The sequence below is a fragment of the Colias croceus genome, chromosome 20 (genome assembly GCF_905220415.1).
Source record: "Colias croceus chromosome 20, ilColCroc2.1".
NCBI classification, from domain to species: Eukaryota; Metazoa; Arthropoda; class Insecta; order Lepidoptera; family Pieridae; genus Colias; species Colias croceus.
The window spans coordinates 5,536,518-5,553,818 of NC_059556.1; the positions used below are offsets into that span (position 1 = coordinate 5,536,518).

General features: G+C 31.7%; 2 protein-coding genes across 6 annotated transcripts in view; one reads left to right on the top strand and one right to left on the bottom strand.

Annotated features, from left to right (window-relative positions):
* The window catches only part of LOC123700808, a 535,837-nt gene that overhangs the window by 242,244 nt on the left and 276,292 nt on the right, over nucleotides 1–17,301 (bottom strand). The gene's annotated exons all lie outside the window — the stretch shown is intronic.
* Nucleotides 1–17,301, top strand: part of LOC123700809 (microtubule-associated protein Jupiter) — an 81,168-nt gene that overhangs the window by 38,384 nt on the left and 25,483 nt on the right. The window contains exon 1 of one of the 5 annotated variants that reach the window (XM_045648151.1): nucleotides 932–1,103. The exons of the other annotated variants lie outside the window; for them this stretch is intronic. Coding sequence (XP_045504107.1) covers nucleotides 1,042–1,103 — 62 coding nt within the window. The 5' untranslated portion in view covers nucleotides 932–1,041. Of the gene's footprint in view, nucleotides 1–931; nucleotides 1,104–17,301 lie in introns of those variants that run through there. 5 annotated transcript variants of the gene reach the window in all.

Consider the following 17,301-nt stretch of genomic DNA (forward strand, 5'->3'; position numbering starts at 1 on the left):
GGAAAGGTCCATAAAAAAAAACTATTATCTATAGGTACATGCATTAACATTGCCATTATATGATTCGATTTCTCGATTCTCAATTTCGTGGATGCAAACAAAAATGCTTTTAATACCTTGTAGGTAGTGGTTAAAACCGTATTGATAATAAAAGTATATCAGTGATAAACTGATAAAGTAAGAAAATATATAAAAGTAACGGCTTTGAATGAGTAAATGTGGAGATTTTACTGGTAATAGTTTTCTTGGCAGACTTTCCGGTGCATGATAGAGGCGCTTTCTTTGAAATGTCGTTTCTAAAGTGCTTACTACTTAAAGTTTTTAGCCAGGTTTCATTTTTCGTATTATATCTATATTAGAGCCAACATTAGTTATACTAGCCCCATAACCTAAAGTTTTTGTATCGAAAGGTTGAAATATTTTATAGGTTTTCCTTTTTGGTTAAATCTGAGTTAGTTGCATAATTCGTAATAGTTTTGCAACGGAGCGTAATTAAAAACAAAAAATATAAATTAAGTTTATTGTTAAGCAATTGAATTTAATTATTAATTAATAATCATACAATTTAATTATTAAAATATATTCTAGCTTATTGAATAGTAAACTTATTATGTAACTAATAAATTGTAAATGTTATCTTAGCGTTCTAATTTTAGTACCTATCCGTGCAAAAATTAAACATAAGACAGGTACAGTGTCGCGTGCGGAAATACCTGTTCCTGTCAATCATTGAGGCATTTTTGTTAAACGTCAAACCAGTTCCAATCTGTTGACAGTAGTCATCTGTTCACTGGCATGTGTTCGGAACAGGACTGGCCACCAGGTGACGGATGAAAAAAAAAAAAACAAAACAACAGGAAGCGGCGCATGCGCGGTTCACTTTTCATGCGCGGGCGGAGGGTGGCAACATCGACTTAAGCAAGGGTACTGGCCGCGCGCGCTCAGTCAGCTGACGAACGGCGTAGCTATTACACGTCTGTGAATCGACGTCGCGCAGTGACCGCAATCAGTGTTACATCCCTCGTGTTTAATAAAACTACAATGGCAACTTACGCTCAGTTCAAGCACGTCGAACTCTACAAGATCGGTCATGGAAAAAATAGGTGAGTGTTCAACGCTCGATTTTCAGACTTCAGTGGCTGCGCGGATGCTGAATCTGGAGCTTTTCTGTCACGACATCTCTTTGCGGTTTCCATGAATTAAATTTTCTATAGACTGCGGAAATTTTTTGTAAAATATTTGCACTGCGTTTTACCCGTACATTAAAATAATTTGGAACACATAAAATAGATAAAGATGGAAAATGAGAGATCATTTTTATTTATTTTCAAAAATTTCATAAATATATGAATACATTAAATTTATCAATGGTAAAAATATGATATACCTATAATAAATAATTATAAATAGAGTACATATCTAAATTCAGCCCAACATAAACGGAAGAAATTGATCAGTTTGTAGAGTCATGAGTACAATGAACTCGTGTAGGTTTATACGTAGCGCTGAAGCGCTACGCTTGTACGCATTTTCATTTCAGTCCTAGGCTCCTTAGGAAAGCTCTAGAAAGGTTAATGGACAAAGGCGTGAAAATTATAGTCATTACGAGTATACAAGGGTTGTTGGAGTCTAGTTAATTTTCAGTTGCTAGGGCTATGTTATTGTAGTTGCTACGAGATTTAAGCACACAATTAAAAAAATTGAGTTTTTCGGTTCTGTTTTTGAAATTTGCGAAAATGAAAGAAAAATTTAACTTAAAAAAATATTTTAACAATATTCACGATTACCTGTGTATATTTTAAGACTGTTTGAATTTAGATCATTATACGGAGGTAAAAAGGAAAAATCTATTCAGCATGTTCATCACTGAATTCGTAAATATTTGTTTTTGGATTATATATTTAATATTTATTTATTTTTATTTGTTAAAAAATAAATAAGAAGAAATCATGTTTTTCGAGTAAGATATTATATGGGGTCTACGAAAACATTTATTGATTAAACGAATGAAGCCTATTCTTTTAATTATATGTAGGTATTATGTTTAAGCTAGGTAATAGCAAGTCTAAGGCTAGATAGAAGGGTAGATTAAAGGGTTTTCTTTAGGCAGAAAACCTTGGCTCTGTTAATGTATTCAGAAAGATTGCGTACTATATATAGCAATTCGTATTCAAAGTAAAATTTGTTAACGTATATCTATTTATATAAATCTTGAGTTGAATCTGAATTTTTGATAATTTGTTCATTTAAAAACACATACACTCGCTTTTTAAACTCATTTAATTTGAAAATATCACCTTTGATAAAATAAGCTATATTTATACAATAACAATTTATGATATTTAACAAAAATATGAAAAGATTTTACCTTACCTGTGTATTTATGTTTAATCTTTTTTGTTATTCATACATAACAATCAATGCATTTGCACTGCACAATAATTTTGAGAAAGAATAACCTAAAAATAAAAGAAAATTATCTTAATTATAAACGTTACAATCTATAAAACGAATTATTACAATAGCAGTGATTTCAATGTATAACAATCATGTATAACAAAAATTTTGGCACAAACTAAAAATGTTTCAAATCGCGTGCCAGATTTCACATTAGCATAAGCAAAGCAATGTTAAATAAGTTAACCGTAGACAGACGCAGGGGTTTGGCTTATTATATTACATGTTCTACGGCCTTGCCGCCCTTTGACGCTTAATTAGTCGGTTTTTTTTTAGTTTGAAGCTATTATTACTGGTTATGTTTTAGAAATCTTTAAATCCAATTCAAGACCATTTTTTGCATAAATAACTCTTGTTTATAGATTAGATTAATATCTAAATTAAATTATATGATTTTACATTTGTTTGAACGCGCTAATATCAGGAAATACTGGTCCGATTTGAAAAATTCTTTCGGTGTTAGATAGCCCATTTATTTTATCGAGGAAGGTTATAGGTATCTTCGCCCTAAGACCAACAGGAGCGCAGTAATGCGGGTGAAACCGCGGAGCAAATCTAGTGTTGTATAAATTTCAAATGATGTTTAAGTTTTACCCCCATAATAAGGGACATTAAAAATCCCATAAAATAGAGGGGAACAAATTACGGTACAGAGGTATAGTTACAATATGTTCACTTTGATGGTGATCGGTGTTGTGACATTTACCTTAATGAGCCGTCGTTAACGTCAAATTGATGATAATCTGTGGCTGTATATTGATACCGATAAGTTTATTAGTCTGTGATGCATATTCTCGTAAGAATTTGTTGACAATGCGCAAAAAAAACGTTGAAATTTTATTTACCTTCAATTTTTTTTAATAAATTAAAAGATGTAGTTTTGATTCTTTGTCTTATAATTTCTCAGCAATATAGGCTATCCTTAAATTATGTAATCTATGCAAAAATATTTACATATTTAGTGTCAATAATATTTATTTTGATTTTTTATCTTATTGAATTAAATTAATACTTTGATATTAATAATTTCACAGGCAATACTATATTGGTCTATTCTGTTAACATCTTACTTTAGATAATATAAAAAGATCTTACGAGATTACGTAGTAATAACATACATTTCTTTTCAACGGTATCCACTTAATAGCCGTAAAAAGGTGTTCTCGGAATAGTTCTGTAAGTTAGAAGCGTTCCAGAGCATGTACGGTGCTTGTTTTCATCGCTAGAGAACATTTTTTGAAGGCTAATGAACAATGTTTAGTTTACATGCTTTCACACAATTCTCGGGAACGCTGCATTTCTTATTCTTGTTGGCTAAGTGCTTAATTATACGCTTTTACGGCGGTTAATTATTACCATAAATCATTTTTAAGAAAGGGACATTGTATGTGATGATTTAATCATTATTATGATATGTAATTTCTTATAGAAAATCTTATTTTTTATTTATAGTGGATAGAACATAATGTGAAACATTTTACGACAACTTAAATTGACTCTAAATATTCCTTGTATTTGTATCCAGATTGGTTTATTATTATTCCTTGTATCCATATATAAATGAGTTATAAAAGGAAACAGGATAATTTAATGCGTATTGCAATTTGCAAAGATAAATTTTGGTTTATGTCGTGACGTAATTATTTTATCTTTTAAGGAAGGAATAACTCGGATTTATGTGAATGTTTTAATTAAATCTAAATTATCGAATAGGGATTATTTATTTATTTGTATATAATATTTTCAGTTTATTATGTATCTACTATCTATAATTAATATAGAGCGACATACATTTCTTTCCAAAATCTCATTGATCAAAATGTTATTTAACATTTCTTGTTAGGTACGATTTATATGTATTTATTTCAATGTTTTACTACACAAATGTGTTTTTTTCAAAAGAATATTTTGTCCAGTAACTTTACTTTTAATTGAGGGGTAAAAGTCACCTTCCGTGTGATTAATGATTAGGATAAATCCATATACAGTGAAATAAAAAGTTATTCAGACTTATGAATAACTTCACTGCGGATTAATTAATATTTGATGAATATACTTACAACATAAAAATATTCTGAATCGCAAGGTCATTGTTTGCGTGCCATCGCGAAATAGTTATGTGATTTCTATTTTTAAATGCCGCATTACATTACGACTGTACTAAAACAAGGTAATTAGTAATTACGAATGGCATGCTTGTAACAAGATTCAGAAGGGTGACTTTGATTTAATATGCCTATGTAAAAAATATGTTTTATGCTCTGTGGCATGAAATGTTACAGTGTTGATTCACGAAACGAGTGAACCCAGGTTTTTGTGATTGAAAATATCAAAATATAACTACTTTTAGGTTTTATGTCCTTAATTCACTCATTTTATGCAGACAGAATTCTTCAAAATCCGTACACTCAATTGCTCCGTCCCTATAGGCTTTTCTAGAGCTGGTGTCACATTACGCAATACTAAGATGCTCATTGCCTGAACATGTGCGACTTCTAAAATCTACTTATACAAGATTATTATTCATGTTAACCATAAGTAAATCTTTAAAATGGATTTGTGTGCTATACCGTGTTACTGTGAATATGATAGTTACCTATTCTTTAACTTTCCTGGACACCAAATCCAAAGTCTAATTTTCCGTAAGTGCAATATTAACAGGAAATTTTATTCCTATGTATAAACAAAGTAATAATTTGCGTCTAAATACATATAGATAAAATAAAATGTAGCCTATGTCACTTGGGATCGGGCAAGATAGTTTATTTGTAACAAATATTCAAAAATACTGGTTTACGCATCGTTCCCCTTTATCGTAGTCATTAGTATAGACTATAGAGTATATAGACTAATAATAATCCTTATTATTCCAAACCGAATGTACATAAATTTTGTTTTCATAGACAGGAAAATGACTGTGCAAATTTATTGTGAGCTAAAATTTCAATATCAATATTGAAATCTCAAAGCCATCATCGATTTGAAAGTTTATCGCGCTATTTGTGTGGTATGAACATTGACATCGTTCAGTGGTCGATTTGTAAAACTTTATCGATTTACATTTCGCCACGCTCCATTAGACTCTGTAGATATTTTATCGATACCATCGATTTTATTATTACCGCCGATAAGTTATTGATGCATCTCGCGGATAAATTGCAGTCAATTTTGTTGAAGCTGAGCGACTTAATTTTTACCATCGTTTATTGGACTGGTTCTTGTTAACTGCTTTATGAAGCTTATGTTTTTTGCATGCAATGTTTGCTCTACTTTAATGCTCATTTTATCATAAATTTATTATACGATTTCTGGTGTTATTTAAAATTATAGCGAATTTCCCTCAGGAAGAAAGAGATCGTGTCGTAGCATATTAAATACGTGGCTTAGTTTTTAAGTCTGACTTTTAGTCTTGGTATATTTTATAAAACTTTAACGAATATCCAATATTAATACTGAATGTGGAATGCAGTTTATATAACAATGTTATGTACTATAACAAAATACATAGTTAAAAGATTAATGAAAAAAATTTTTGAACATTATCTGAATTTAATAATTCTGATTGAAACTTTTATAATTTTAACGATATTTATGAAAAAACAGTATTTGACTGATTAATGCGCTCTTCAAAAACTAATTTGATTACAGTTATAAAATAAAACTAACAGCGGATTGCAAATATTATTTTCCTATAAAAATTATATACTGCACTACTATTTTTTGCAAGTCGTATCGATATAGATGCGACGTTTGCGACGCGATCGCGATGACGGACGGAGCGCAACGCGAGGTCCGTTATGCGCCTGTTTTTATCTGCCCGCGATTATCGCTTCACCGTTAGACGTGGATAGACCGCACGCGCGCATCTGCCTTCTTAGGCTGTTTACACACCAGGCGATAGATGCGAGATTTTATTTATGCACGTCTGTAAAAATTTAACGACTAACTATACTGTAAAGAAGTTAGACCATTGTTAAAAATCGTTAATATTGTTCAGTATGAAAGTATTAAATCAACAGTAAACTCAACAGAAAATAAAATAAATGCGAATTTTAATTATTTTAGTGCATCTTTATCTTATTTAATCTATATTTAGGACTGTTTTTAGGTTTATTTTAATTTATAAGTAGTGCGATGAACATAAATCCGTAACATAAATACCAATTAAAAGTTTTGCTTATTTAAAGTTTAGCTTGTTCATGTCGTTGTAAATTAATCGGACATAAAAATAAATGCTATAATTTTGCGGCGTAAAAGTTATTTCACTAAATGTTCCAACGTTTCTATATTATTATAATTGCTACGTTCGCGTTGTGTAAATAGCTCTTGTATGCAATTTTGTTTCAATTACACTTTTATAGCGATCATATCTATAAATGGAAGAAGTGTATGATTACAGTTTACTTCTACATGGAACTTATTAGCAAATACTTGCTGTATTTTTTTAAACTTTTACTGAAATTGCTACTCTACTAAATAACTTATCAATACATCATCAAATTATTTTCACTGGTGTCTTTCTATCATCTTTTAATATATATAAATCTCGTGTCACAATGTTTGTCCTCAATGGACTCCTAAACCACTTAACCGATTATAATAAAATTCGCACACCATGTGCAGTTCGATCCAACTTGAGAGATAGGATAGGTTTTATCCCGGAAATCCCTCGGGAACGGGAACTATGCGGGTTTTTCTTTGAAAACGCGGGCGAAGCCGCGGGCGGAAAGCTAGTTATTGTATAAATTACTCTGCGATTTTATTTCATAACTTTTTTTTTTTTTTCTCTCAATGTTAGCCAGAAGGGCTTCTACATTTTAACGCGGACGCGTTTATTTCATAACGTGTGAGACGGTTTGTATGTAACTTATGGCACTATTGCTTGATGTCCTTACTGGAAGTAAAAGAAGTAAGAAATATATGATCGAATATGAAGAATATCAAGTAAAGTACAAAATAGATTATTTTAATTTGTAATCTGTACAATACTCCAATATCCAAACTTGTTCCTCATTCTACAAAATAATAGATCAGTCAGAATCGACACTCGAAATCGGAAATTTAACAATAATTCCAAAAGTTTTCAAACTTCGGTCCATTCACTTGACCGAAGTTTGAAAACTTTTGGAATTATTGTGAATTGATTGTCTTGACTGACTGGAGTAAATAAGGATTTTCTAATCTATATAATTATCGAAAGTAAGGTTGAGTCTGGAATTACAAGAGATGCGATCCAAGAGAGGATAGCACAATATATAATTGCGGTAGTAATTAAACAGCCTCACTCTAATTACTAAATATACCGTTGCTATCCTGAAAGCTTGTAAGAGCTACTCTCGATAAATACTCCAGCTATTGGTTATATCGAGCGATCAGTACTCTTCTTTATTTATAGCCCACGATAAATATATCGTTGTATGAAATATCATCGGACGGTAACAAGAAGCGATACAGCAAGAATGATTTACAGGCCACGATTGTAATTTTCGATCAAATGTAACCTATAGTTACGTGGAGTTCGTGTACTTGAGTAATTTATAATACGACAGCGAAATGCTTACAGTAATAGATTTATTTAGAACATTTCAATTTGCAAATGGGGAAAGTTGTGGTATTCATTCAGAATTAATGGTTAATATTTTACGATATTTTTTTCATCAAAATAGTAAGGAAAGTAAGTCAATTTAACCATGTTTGTCTTCCCAATAAATCAAATTCTTAAGTTTCCAATTGATATAAGCGTAATTAAACATAGTGGCTACTAAATAAACAGCACAACATTCCAGAAGAAGAAAAATATTTGACAAGAAATTATATACTTGAGCAAACAATTCGAGCAATTGCGCTCGGCACGTGTTACACGTGGTGTTAATTTGTCAACATATTATGGTGAGAGAGAGATTCCAACAAATATTTATCATGTCGAGTGAACCTCATCAGCCGTGATTGAGTTAGAGGTGTTCGACTCGATCATTTCAAAGTTATTCGTCTTCATTGGGTGCTCGTTGATGCAACGACGGTCGGAATTTGGACAAAAACTCTAAGAGGGAAAGTGGCTTGGTGTAACGCGTGAAGACAGTCGTGACCAATGTCCGGAGCGCGTGCAACCTGCGAGTAGACGTACACTCTGTATGTGAAAACAGGTGTAATTAGGGACGGTAATGGGATTTTAGATAGACGATAAGGTTACTTATAATACAGAGATGTGAACATAATGGAAGGTAACAAATGTAAGAACCAGTGACGAGTCGAAAATAAATAGAACCTGGGTTGACTTTCAATGCATATGATGTTTCTCAGTTACGTCCTTGTTAAATGGCATATTATACGAAACTTTATATCCAATAAAATAAATTACACTAGAAATTAATAGTTTTTATTGTTTATGGGAACTATGGGAGCTTTACTCATTCAGCTTTAAAACTGTAACTTCAATATCGGGACAGCGGGACAATTTCGAATGTCTGTATAAATAAAAACAACGTATCGAAGCTTGCTTTGATGACCACGAGTCAATAAATACTTTTGGAAAAAACAGTATTTGTAAATGGAATAAACTCACGTAGAATCGTAAAATATATTTTTGCAGAGGCTATTATTTATTTTCATTTTGCAAAAGTTTTCAAACTTTCCTCAGGTGCCATAAAAATAATGATTCATATTTGTGTGCTTTTATCTTATCTTTTCCATAGTATCCTGACCGTTATCAGTCATATGCCTGTTAATTCAATTGAAGGGTGTTTTATCTGTTGTAGTACCTAAAATATACATACGAAATTAATAGCTATGTATTCATTTACTACATATAGTATTTTAGCAGAGGAAACTTACGCATGTCCATATATATATCAATAGAGATTTGGACATGTGGCGCATTATATTCATAGGTGAGATGTTACAACTTACACCTCGGTTGTTAAAACAGACTTTGTCTTGATGATGAATATTCACAAATGCGTATTGTATGGAAATGTCACTATGCCATTTATCTTAGAACATGTGGTAATCATCAAGGGCTGGTTGTACATCTTTCCTTGATTGAGTTCAAACTGCATCTTTAAGATTACACGTTATATTTAATTCTAATAGATTGTTGGACGAGAATTATGAAGATTTGATGCATTATAATTTTTATTTTCAGTTTTAGTTTCTTGTTTGCTTACTGCAAGTGTGTACTAGAAAAAATAACGAGGTAAACATTAATTTGCAGAGGCGCGTTTCAAATTACTTAGCTGGGTCAATTGCATCTAGGTGTGAATTTTATGCTCTACTTCAATATTTAGAAACGTTTTAGATCAAACTAGATTTCCGCCCGCGGCTTCGCCCGCAAACCGCCCGCCCGCAAACCGCCCGCCCGCTTTCCTTTTGCAAAGGAAAACCCGCATAGTTCCCGTTCCCGTGGGATTTCCGGGATAAAAACTATCCTATGTGTTAATCCAAGTTACCCTCTATATGTGTGCTAAACATTGTAATCGGTTCAGTAGTTTTTACGTGAAAGAGTAACAAACATCCATACATCCATACTTACAAACTTTCGCGTTTATAATATATATTAGATATTAGAATATTAGATAATATTTGATTTTTATTTAGGTACATTAACTAGACGTTAATAAGTATATTAAAATTTAAATGTAAATAATATCCCCTTTTACGATTCTTTCATTTCTTGTTTCATTATTCTGAAATAATATATGTACTCTTAAATCGTAGCTGTAGGTCAGAACAACTAAAAATTGTTAACGAATTGATTTATTTTAACTACATGTGTGGTGTTTTAAGAAAATTTTTAATCGCTTCTAATAATAATTGTTAAATTGCGCAACTTCCTATTTCGAATTGTCCGTGGGTAATAAAATTTCTACGCTTCAGAACAATTACGAAAAAGTGTTGGAGATGTGGTAGTAGTACATGATAGAACTTAGAACGGATACCTATATGAACTTTTAATTGAATTCAAAATACATTAGAATATTTAGTGTTCGTTCTTGCATACCCTACATCTCATTAATTTTAAATACAATTAAATAGGCCAAGACGTTCGTCGAATGCAACGTAACTTTTCAATTTCTCACAAATAATATACTGAAAGCTACAATTTACTGGCATAATAACATATTTGCAATCATAAATCTTTAGACCATTGCTCGAATATATTTGATTTATCATATCGCCTCTTTATAAGGCATCTTTGTGCAAATATATATGTAAGAGTACAGTTATTGTTATGCGCTACTTTCTCATGCGTTCTCCGTCTAATATAAAATGCAGCTGTGAGCAAATTTTTATGAAAATTTACGCAGCTCGGTGGAGCGTCGCCTCGAGAGAGTATTCACGCACAATTAAAATAGGCGTACGTTCGCGTTGTTACCATAGTATTAGTTATGCATGATGCGCTTGGATGTAGGTTTTAGTTCTTATTTGATTTATATTACGGGAAAATTTGTTGCTGTTACCACGTGAAATGGAAAACTTTCTAGAAAAATATATAGACAAGTAATGTGTTATATGTTATGAACGTTGTCAAAAATATTTAATGATAGATCGAATTCCACGATATTAGCGAAAGGTAAAATATTAAATCGGAAAACATAATATACGATGCTGATCGCATCAGAAGTAACCTAATCTCATGAACAGTAAGCCATTTATAATCTTATGTACGTGTCAGGAATAGATAAAAAACACTTTCACTGTAACTGCAATTTGAAAAGAATCACAGGCTTTATTTATTCTCGAGTAGGTATAATCATTTTGGAGTAAAATTATGTGGATAAGTAGCGAAGTAATGGATTCATTTTTGCTTCGTCATTGATTGCCAATTGTGGTCAAGCAGATTTTTTTTTGATTTCACTTTCACCTTGCGTAGTTCTTTGTCCATTCTGTGTAATTGCAATTTAAATGTCAGAAATTATGTATTAGATTATCATTTTATGTTTACGTTCGAAAGTCTCGGCTATCGATATTACAATCAGATTCTTTTGAATGTCACTGTGTGGAAATCGATCATTTACTTGTGTATTGAGCATGATTTATGTGAAGTGGTAATAAAAGCTCCATTTGAAACCATACGTTCTACATACTCTCTACAAAGCTTGCGATAAGCGTAGAATTTAAATTTATTACGTGGTACAGTGTTGTTTATGTTGATGATTATTATCACACAATTTTTTCGTTAAAATGCAAAGGATGTAGAATGTAGATATATCCAGACTATGCACTTATTAAACTGGAACTCTAAATAAACTAAGTGTTATTATAGCTATTACTGTGAACGAGTAAAGTATCGATGATAGCTCAACTATCTGTGGGCGTCTTGTAGAAAATTGAGCATTACAGTTGAGTAAAATTAAAGGAAGATCGTTAGGTTATACCATAAAAGTACGGAATAGTGTAGCGTGTGGGATGGTTTAACTAGCTCTTTAGCCCACACTACGCGTTTATTCCTATAATAATTCTTTGGAAATGGCTTTGTTTACCTTTTTTGGATCTAATTTTATTAAAACTGCTTGATATATAGGTACTGTCTATTGAAATTATGTTTTTATATATCTTCTAGACATTTTTTTGTTTGGCTATGTATAACAATAGAAACTGCACATGTAAAACTTAGTACGTATCGGGATTCGTACATTACCCCAAGTGAAATTAGCAAACCATTCATTTCGGGAAGGGGAACTAATGACTAGAGTCTAGGCTCTTGAGATGGCTTTGATCGCCCGCTAGAAGTATGAGAAATGACGCAATGCGTCATGCCAGGCATGCAGGCAGGCTTCATTGGGATTGTAACGTGCTAAACCTATAATAGAGATCTAGGTTTATTGGCTCATTGAGTGCGAACGTAATGAGGTATTGCAATGCGACGTGACACAAGTGTAAGTACACTAATCATCGCTAATGCTCTGATTATAGGGTAATTTGTTTTGGCCATAGATTAAATCAAGACAAGAAATGCCATAGACTAAAATAAAAAATAAATCAAAAAGATATTCGCATGTGTTAGTAATAGAGGTTGTCATTTTAATCTGTAGTTCATATCAAATTCATCTCTAATGAGTTCTTTGTAGACTGTTGTGTTGGGGATTCAGAGAGGGATTGCAAAATTTGGGGTTGGAAGAGTTGAACTTGGTATGTTGTAGTACCCCTTACACCTATATGTTGGAATATTTAATGATCAGAAAGCTATCAAGTACGAAATATACTATATATTTAGAGCACTAAACTTAAATTCTATGAATTAGTGTATTAGGACCTAGGTATAATATGTCATCTATAAGTTTTTGTGATAACTAAATGTTAAAATAAAATTTCCCATTGTCTAGTATAGTTACAAACTTAGAAATTCATCTAAAAATATGAAAATACGACCATTTCTGATCGTTTATATGGGAGCCAGATTTTCGAATGTTATTCATGAGCTCTCATTATTTCGCGGGATGAAAGGGTCTTTCACAGGGTGTTATGTAGCCCGCGGCGTGGGCAATGTTTGTTTAAAAAGCCTGTCTGCTATTTTAAGCCCTATCTATTGTTTTGCGAGGCGCGCCTACAACAATACTACATTGTTCCGTTACGCTTCAATGAATGATTTTTGTTGATTTTTATAATTGTACGTACGTGTATGTCTTTGTTTATGACACGGTAATTGACGGGAATGAAACGTTTTTACGACGCGGCGACTTGATTGGGGACGAGGTTAATAAAACCTTTGTTTGCCGCTTGTTTATGGATTTTGATTAACGAATAGAAAGGTATAATTAATTTATGTGCCTATAGTGTCCGGTTAAAGTATTTATAGACACACAAAGTCGTAGGTTCATGTAATAATTTTGCTTTATAAGCGTAGGTATATAATGCATGTTTTAGAAGTGAAAACATTTAATATTAAACGCATTGCAGACATGCCGAGTCATTGAAATATTAGACCGTAAGTGTGTATGTTGAACTCTTCTTGAAAACGGAATTCTTGCGTTAGTTTTTTTATCGACCTGAATTACGAGTTTGCTTAAGGAGTTTCTTATTGAGATAGATCCGGCAATATTTGGTATATTAAATAAGGCCTTTGTACAGAACTACATATGAAAATGTACGTAGTAGGTACATAGTAACTCAATGATGAAAATCTGTTTCTTTGAATACATTTGGTACTAACATCTTGAAGATGATGCTTTAGATAAAGTATACCGCAATCAAAGCATTAACGGTGATAAACAAGTAAAAATAACTAAAATAAAAGGATTATGTGATACGCTTCGTTGTTCGAGGCGTTGACTCGCCGATCTCAAGATGGTTATCTCAAGTTCTGAACGGAAGGAGGCCATTATTACCTTCAGCAAATATCGTCTCAAATCAATGCATCAGCATCACATTAAATCAAAAGTACATGCTCCTTCCGCTTATTGTTTGATTTGCGATCGCCATTGTTTGAAGAATTGCGCATTCCGAATTTTACTGTTGGAAATCTATCTTTGAGTTTCATCTGAAGAAGGGGTCACTTATCTGTGTGTTTTTATTATTTATTTTTCTTTTATCCGAACCTAATTTTTCTCTCATTATTTTAATTTTGTTGAATGACATCATTCACAATATACCTTGTTTTCGAGTTTATTATGGAATTAATACAGTACCTCAATTTTCTGTAAATTGTGTACCTAGTTACTTTTGTTAATCAACAAGTTGCAGGAGTCGTTAAGGAAGTAATATCATTTTATGTAGATATAAATAAAGTTGTCAATTAATTTCATTCACCTATTAATTTTATTGTAATGTGAATTATAATTACTATTTACAGTTATAGTAACGCACAACAACTCGGTGATTAATTAATTTAGCACTTAATTATAAATGAATATTATCCATAATGTTGCTAGTGTGATGATCTCTTCTCTTATTTTAAGAAGTAGATAGTATCATAATGTTATGTTTGTGAAAGTAAAATCAACGCTTAGATTTTTAAAATTTAAATACTTAGCTACATATTATGCAAATTTAAACTTAAATAGAAGTATACTGATTTGTTCAAGATAAAGGGAAAGAGAAAACGCCCTTTAACCTACTATGAAATACATGTGTTTCTATTGTTTAAATTTTAATAGAATTTTAACTCATTTTGTTTTCTTTTTTGCAGGTAAGCAATATTTATGGTGACACACTTATAAGAAGCATATAATTTGTATTCGAGTAAGTGGATATTTATTAAGCACAATAAGAAGGTTATAATTCTTCGTTTTATATGCGTCCTTAGTGATTCAACTTCTCTGTTAATTAATGAGTATACAGTGTACTGCCCATTTAATTTAAATTCAATTGCCTTCGGATTTACCTATCTGAAAAGGTTTTGCATTGGACTATATATCTCTCACAAACAAGAGACATTTAGAGCTAGCGCGCACGAGCAACTTTGTCTCCGCAACTATTTTGTCTCCGCAACTATTTTGTCTCTCCCACCCATGGGCTAGTATGAAAGTGCGCGCACGTAGCGACGCAACTCCCCATACAATTGATGGGAGAGACAAAATAGTTGCGGAGACAAAGTTGCTCGTGCGCGCTGGCTCTTAGGAGGACCCGTAGACAAATGGAGGATATAAATAAAAGTTTATTTAAATACATTTATGGAGGAAATTGCCGTGTTGTTACAGTCGTGGCTGTAATGAAAATTAATGACTGAGACGCCATCTGTGTAGCTCCACTGTTATTAATAGATCTTCTATTTAACCGGCGTCTACTCTTTTGTTAGGGTTTCATTGAATTTTTATAAATGCAAACAATTTCATAGCACATTTTAATAGCGGTACTTTCTTTCATGTAATTATGAAGTAAACGTTTTTAATTAATGATCTTAATGGTTAAGATTTAAAAGCGTGTATTATTATGTGCCTGTGCCGCGTATAAATTACAATAATGATTACTGGCACATTAAGAAAAAAATGCATTCGATTATCAGATTTCATCCAAGCAAGGATTCCGAGAATATATATATCTGAAATTAGAGTCAAAATCAGCTTGCAAATGGCAAATCCATTATACATTCCCTCTTGAACTTCGAAATTTATTTCGAAGATAGTGGAATGTACAGACTTTATTTAGCACTTTAATTCTAAGAAATAATGAGCTTGTAATGAAATTATTATAATGATCCGATCCCTTGATAAAGGTACCTAATATTATATCTCAACTTAAAGGGATACTCAAAATTAATTAAACAAAATATTATAACGAGTTTTGCAAAAGTAAATTAAACTGAATGCGATATTATGATTTGAAATTGAATTTAAAATCATTGCTTTAGGTTTCTTTTCCATTTTTTTCCCTCTATAGATTTACAGGTACCTATTACTGAACAATCTAAGAACTTTGCTCAAACAAAAACAGATTCGTGTTTCTAAACTGGTATTATCTGATGCGATTATATGATACGATACATTGTTTGAATAAATCTCTCGAACAATTTCATTATCGGCTCGGTCGAGAGTAATGTATGTAAATATGTGAATATGGTAATAATTGTTATCGAATGGTGCTCTACTTTTGGGGATTATGATCGATATAATTTCTAATTCTATTGTGTGAGTAATGTGTATATTAAGGTTTTTTACACATATAAGGTTTATTTTCGTTGTATTGCAATGAACAAGCTATACACGAAGATTATAAAACGCGATTGCTCTTATACTTTCATCATTATTACTTCTACAAAAAATTGGAATATATTCTTTGCGAAAGAATATTAACATTATAAATGTATGGGAAGCCGGAAGATGCATTTTAGTAGTCGCTGAAATTATTCGAGTTATTATGAGATGTACAAAATGCAAATAAACAAAATTTATTTATGACTTACCTATAAAAAGTTTTCACTTTGAAACTTGAGTTATTCATACCAATATAAAACGTGTTGGACAATAATCAGCATTCAAAGAGCAAGGCAGAACGAACAACTTAAACAATAAAAATGTTGTTTAGTATTATAAAATTACTGTTTACTACAAGAATAAAGGTTGTTTTACGATTTAGTTACTGTACTATAAAACCCTATTATAGTCCTGTGCAGATAGCATACATAAATGAAGTAAGTATTCTGCTATCTATTTATGTCATACTTGAAGCTAATGCACTTTTGATACGTGGGGAAAGTGTGATAACTTATAAGAATTAGCTGTGAAATAGTAAAATTAAACGCCTAGACTTTGATATTAGTAGGTAGTATATAGTAGTAATAGTGGTATGTATATAATTGATGTTTAAAGAGTAACGAAGTTAAATTTTGTTTGCATTTATAACACTTGCGGTGTTTTTTAATGTCAATCAACTTGACCTAGACAAATATGGCCCGTAGAAACCTATTCTAATATGAAATTACTACAACATTATAGGTACAGCCTTACTTTTTCTAGGAAGTATTAGATGTAAAACTTCTCCGAACTCTATACATCAGACCGGAACAAATTAGAACAAAAACGGTCTAGACGGAGTTGTTTAATGTTTTATTGAATTTTATCCTTTAAAATGAAAGCATATCAATCAAATTGTAGACTACATAAATGTGCTTGGTCACTTCACGATTCAATGTACATATTTTATGAGGATTAAATAAGAAAACCATTATTGTGGGTGAACTACTTACTTTTAGGTTAATAAAATACCAATATATTTTATAACATAATATATTTTGTATGTTAAATAAGTTCTTTTATTATTAAACTACCTTTCCGCCCGCGGCTTCGCCCGCTTTGACTAAAACCTAATAAATTATACACTAAAACCTTCCTTTTGAACCACTCTATCTTTTAACAAAAACAGCATCAAAATCCGTTGCTTAGTTTAAAAGATTTAAGCATACATAGGGAC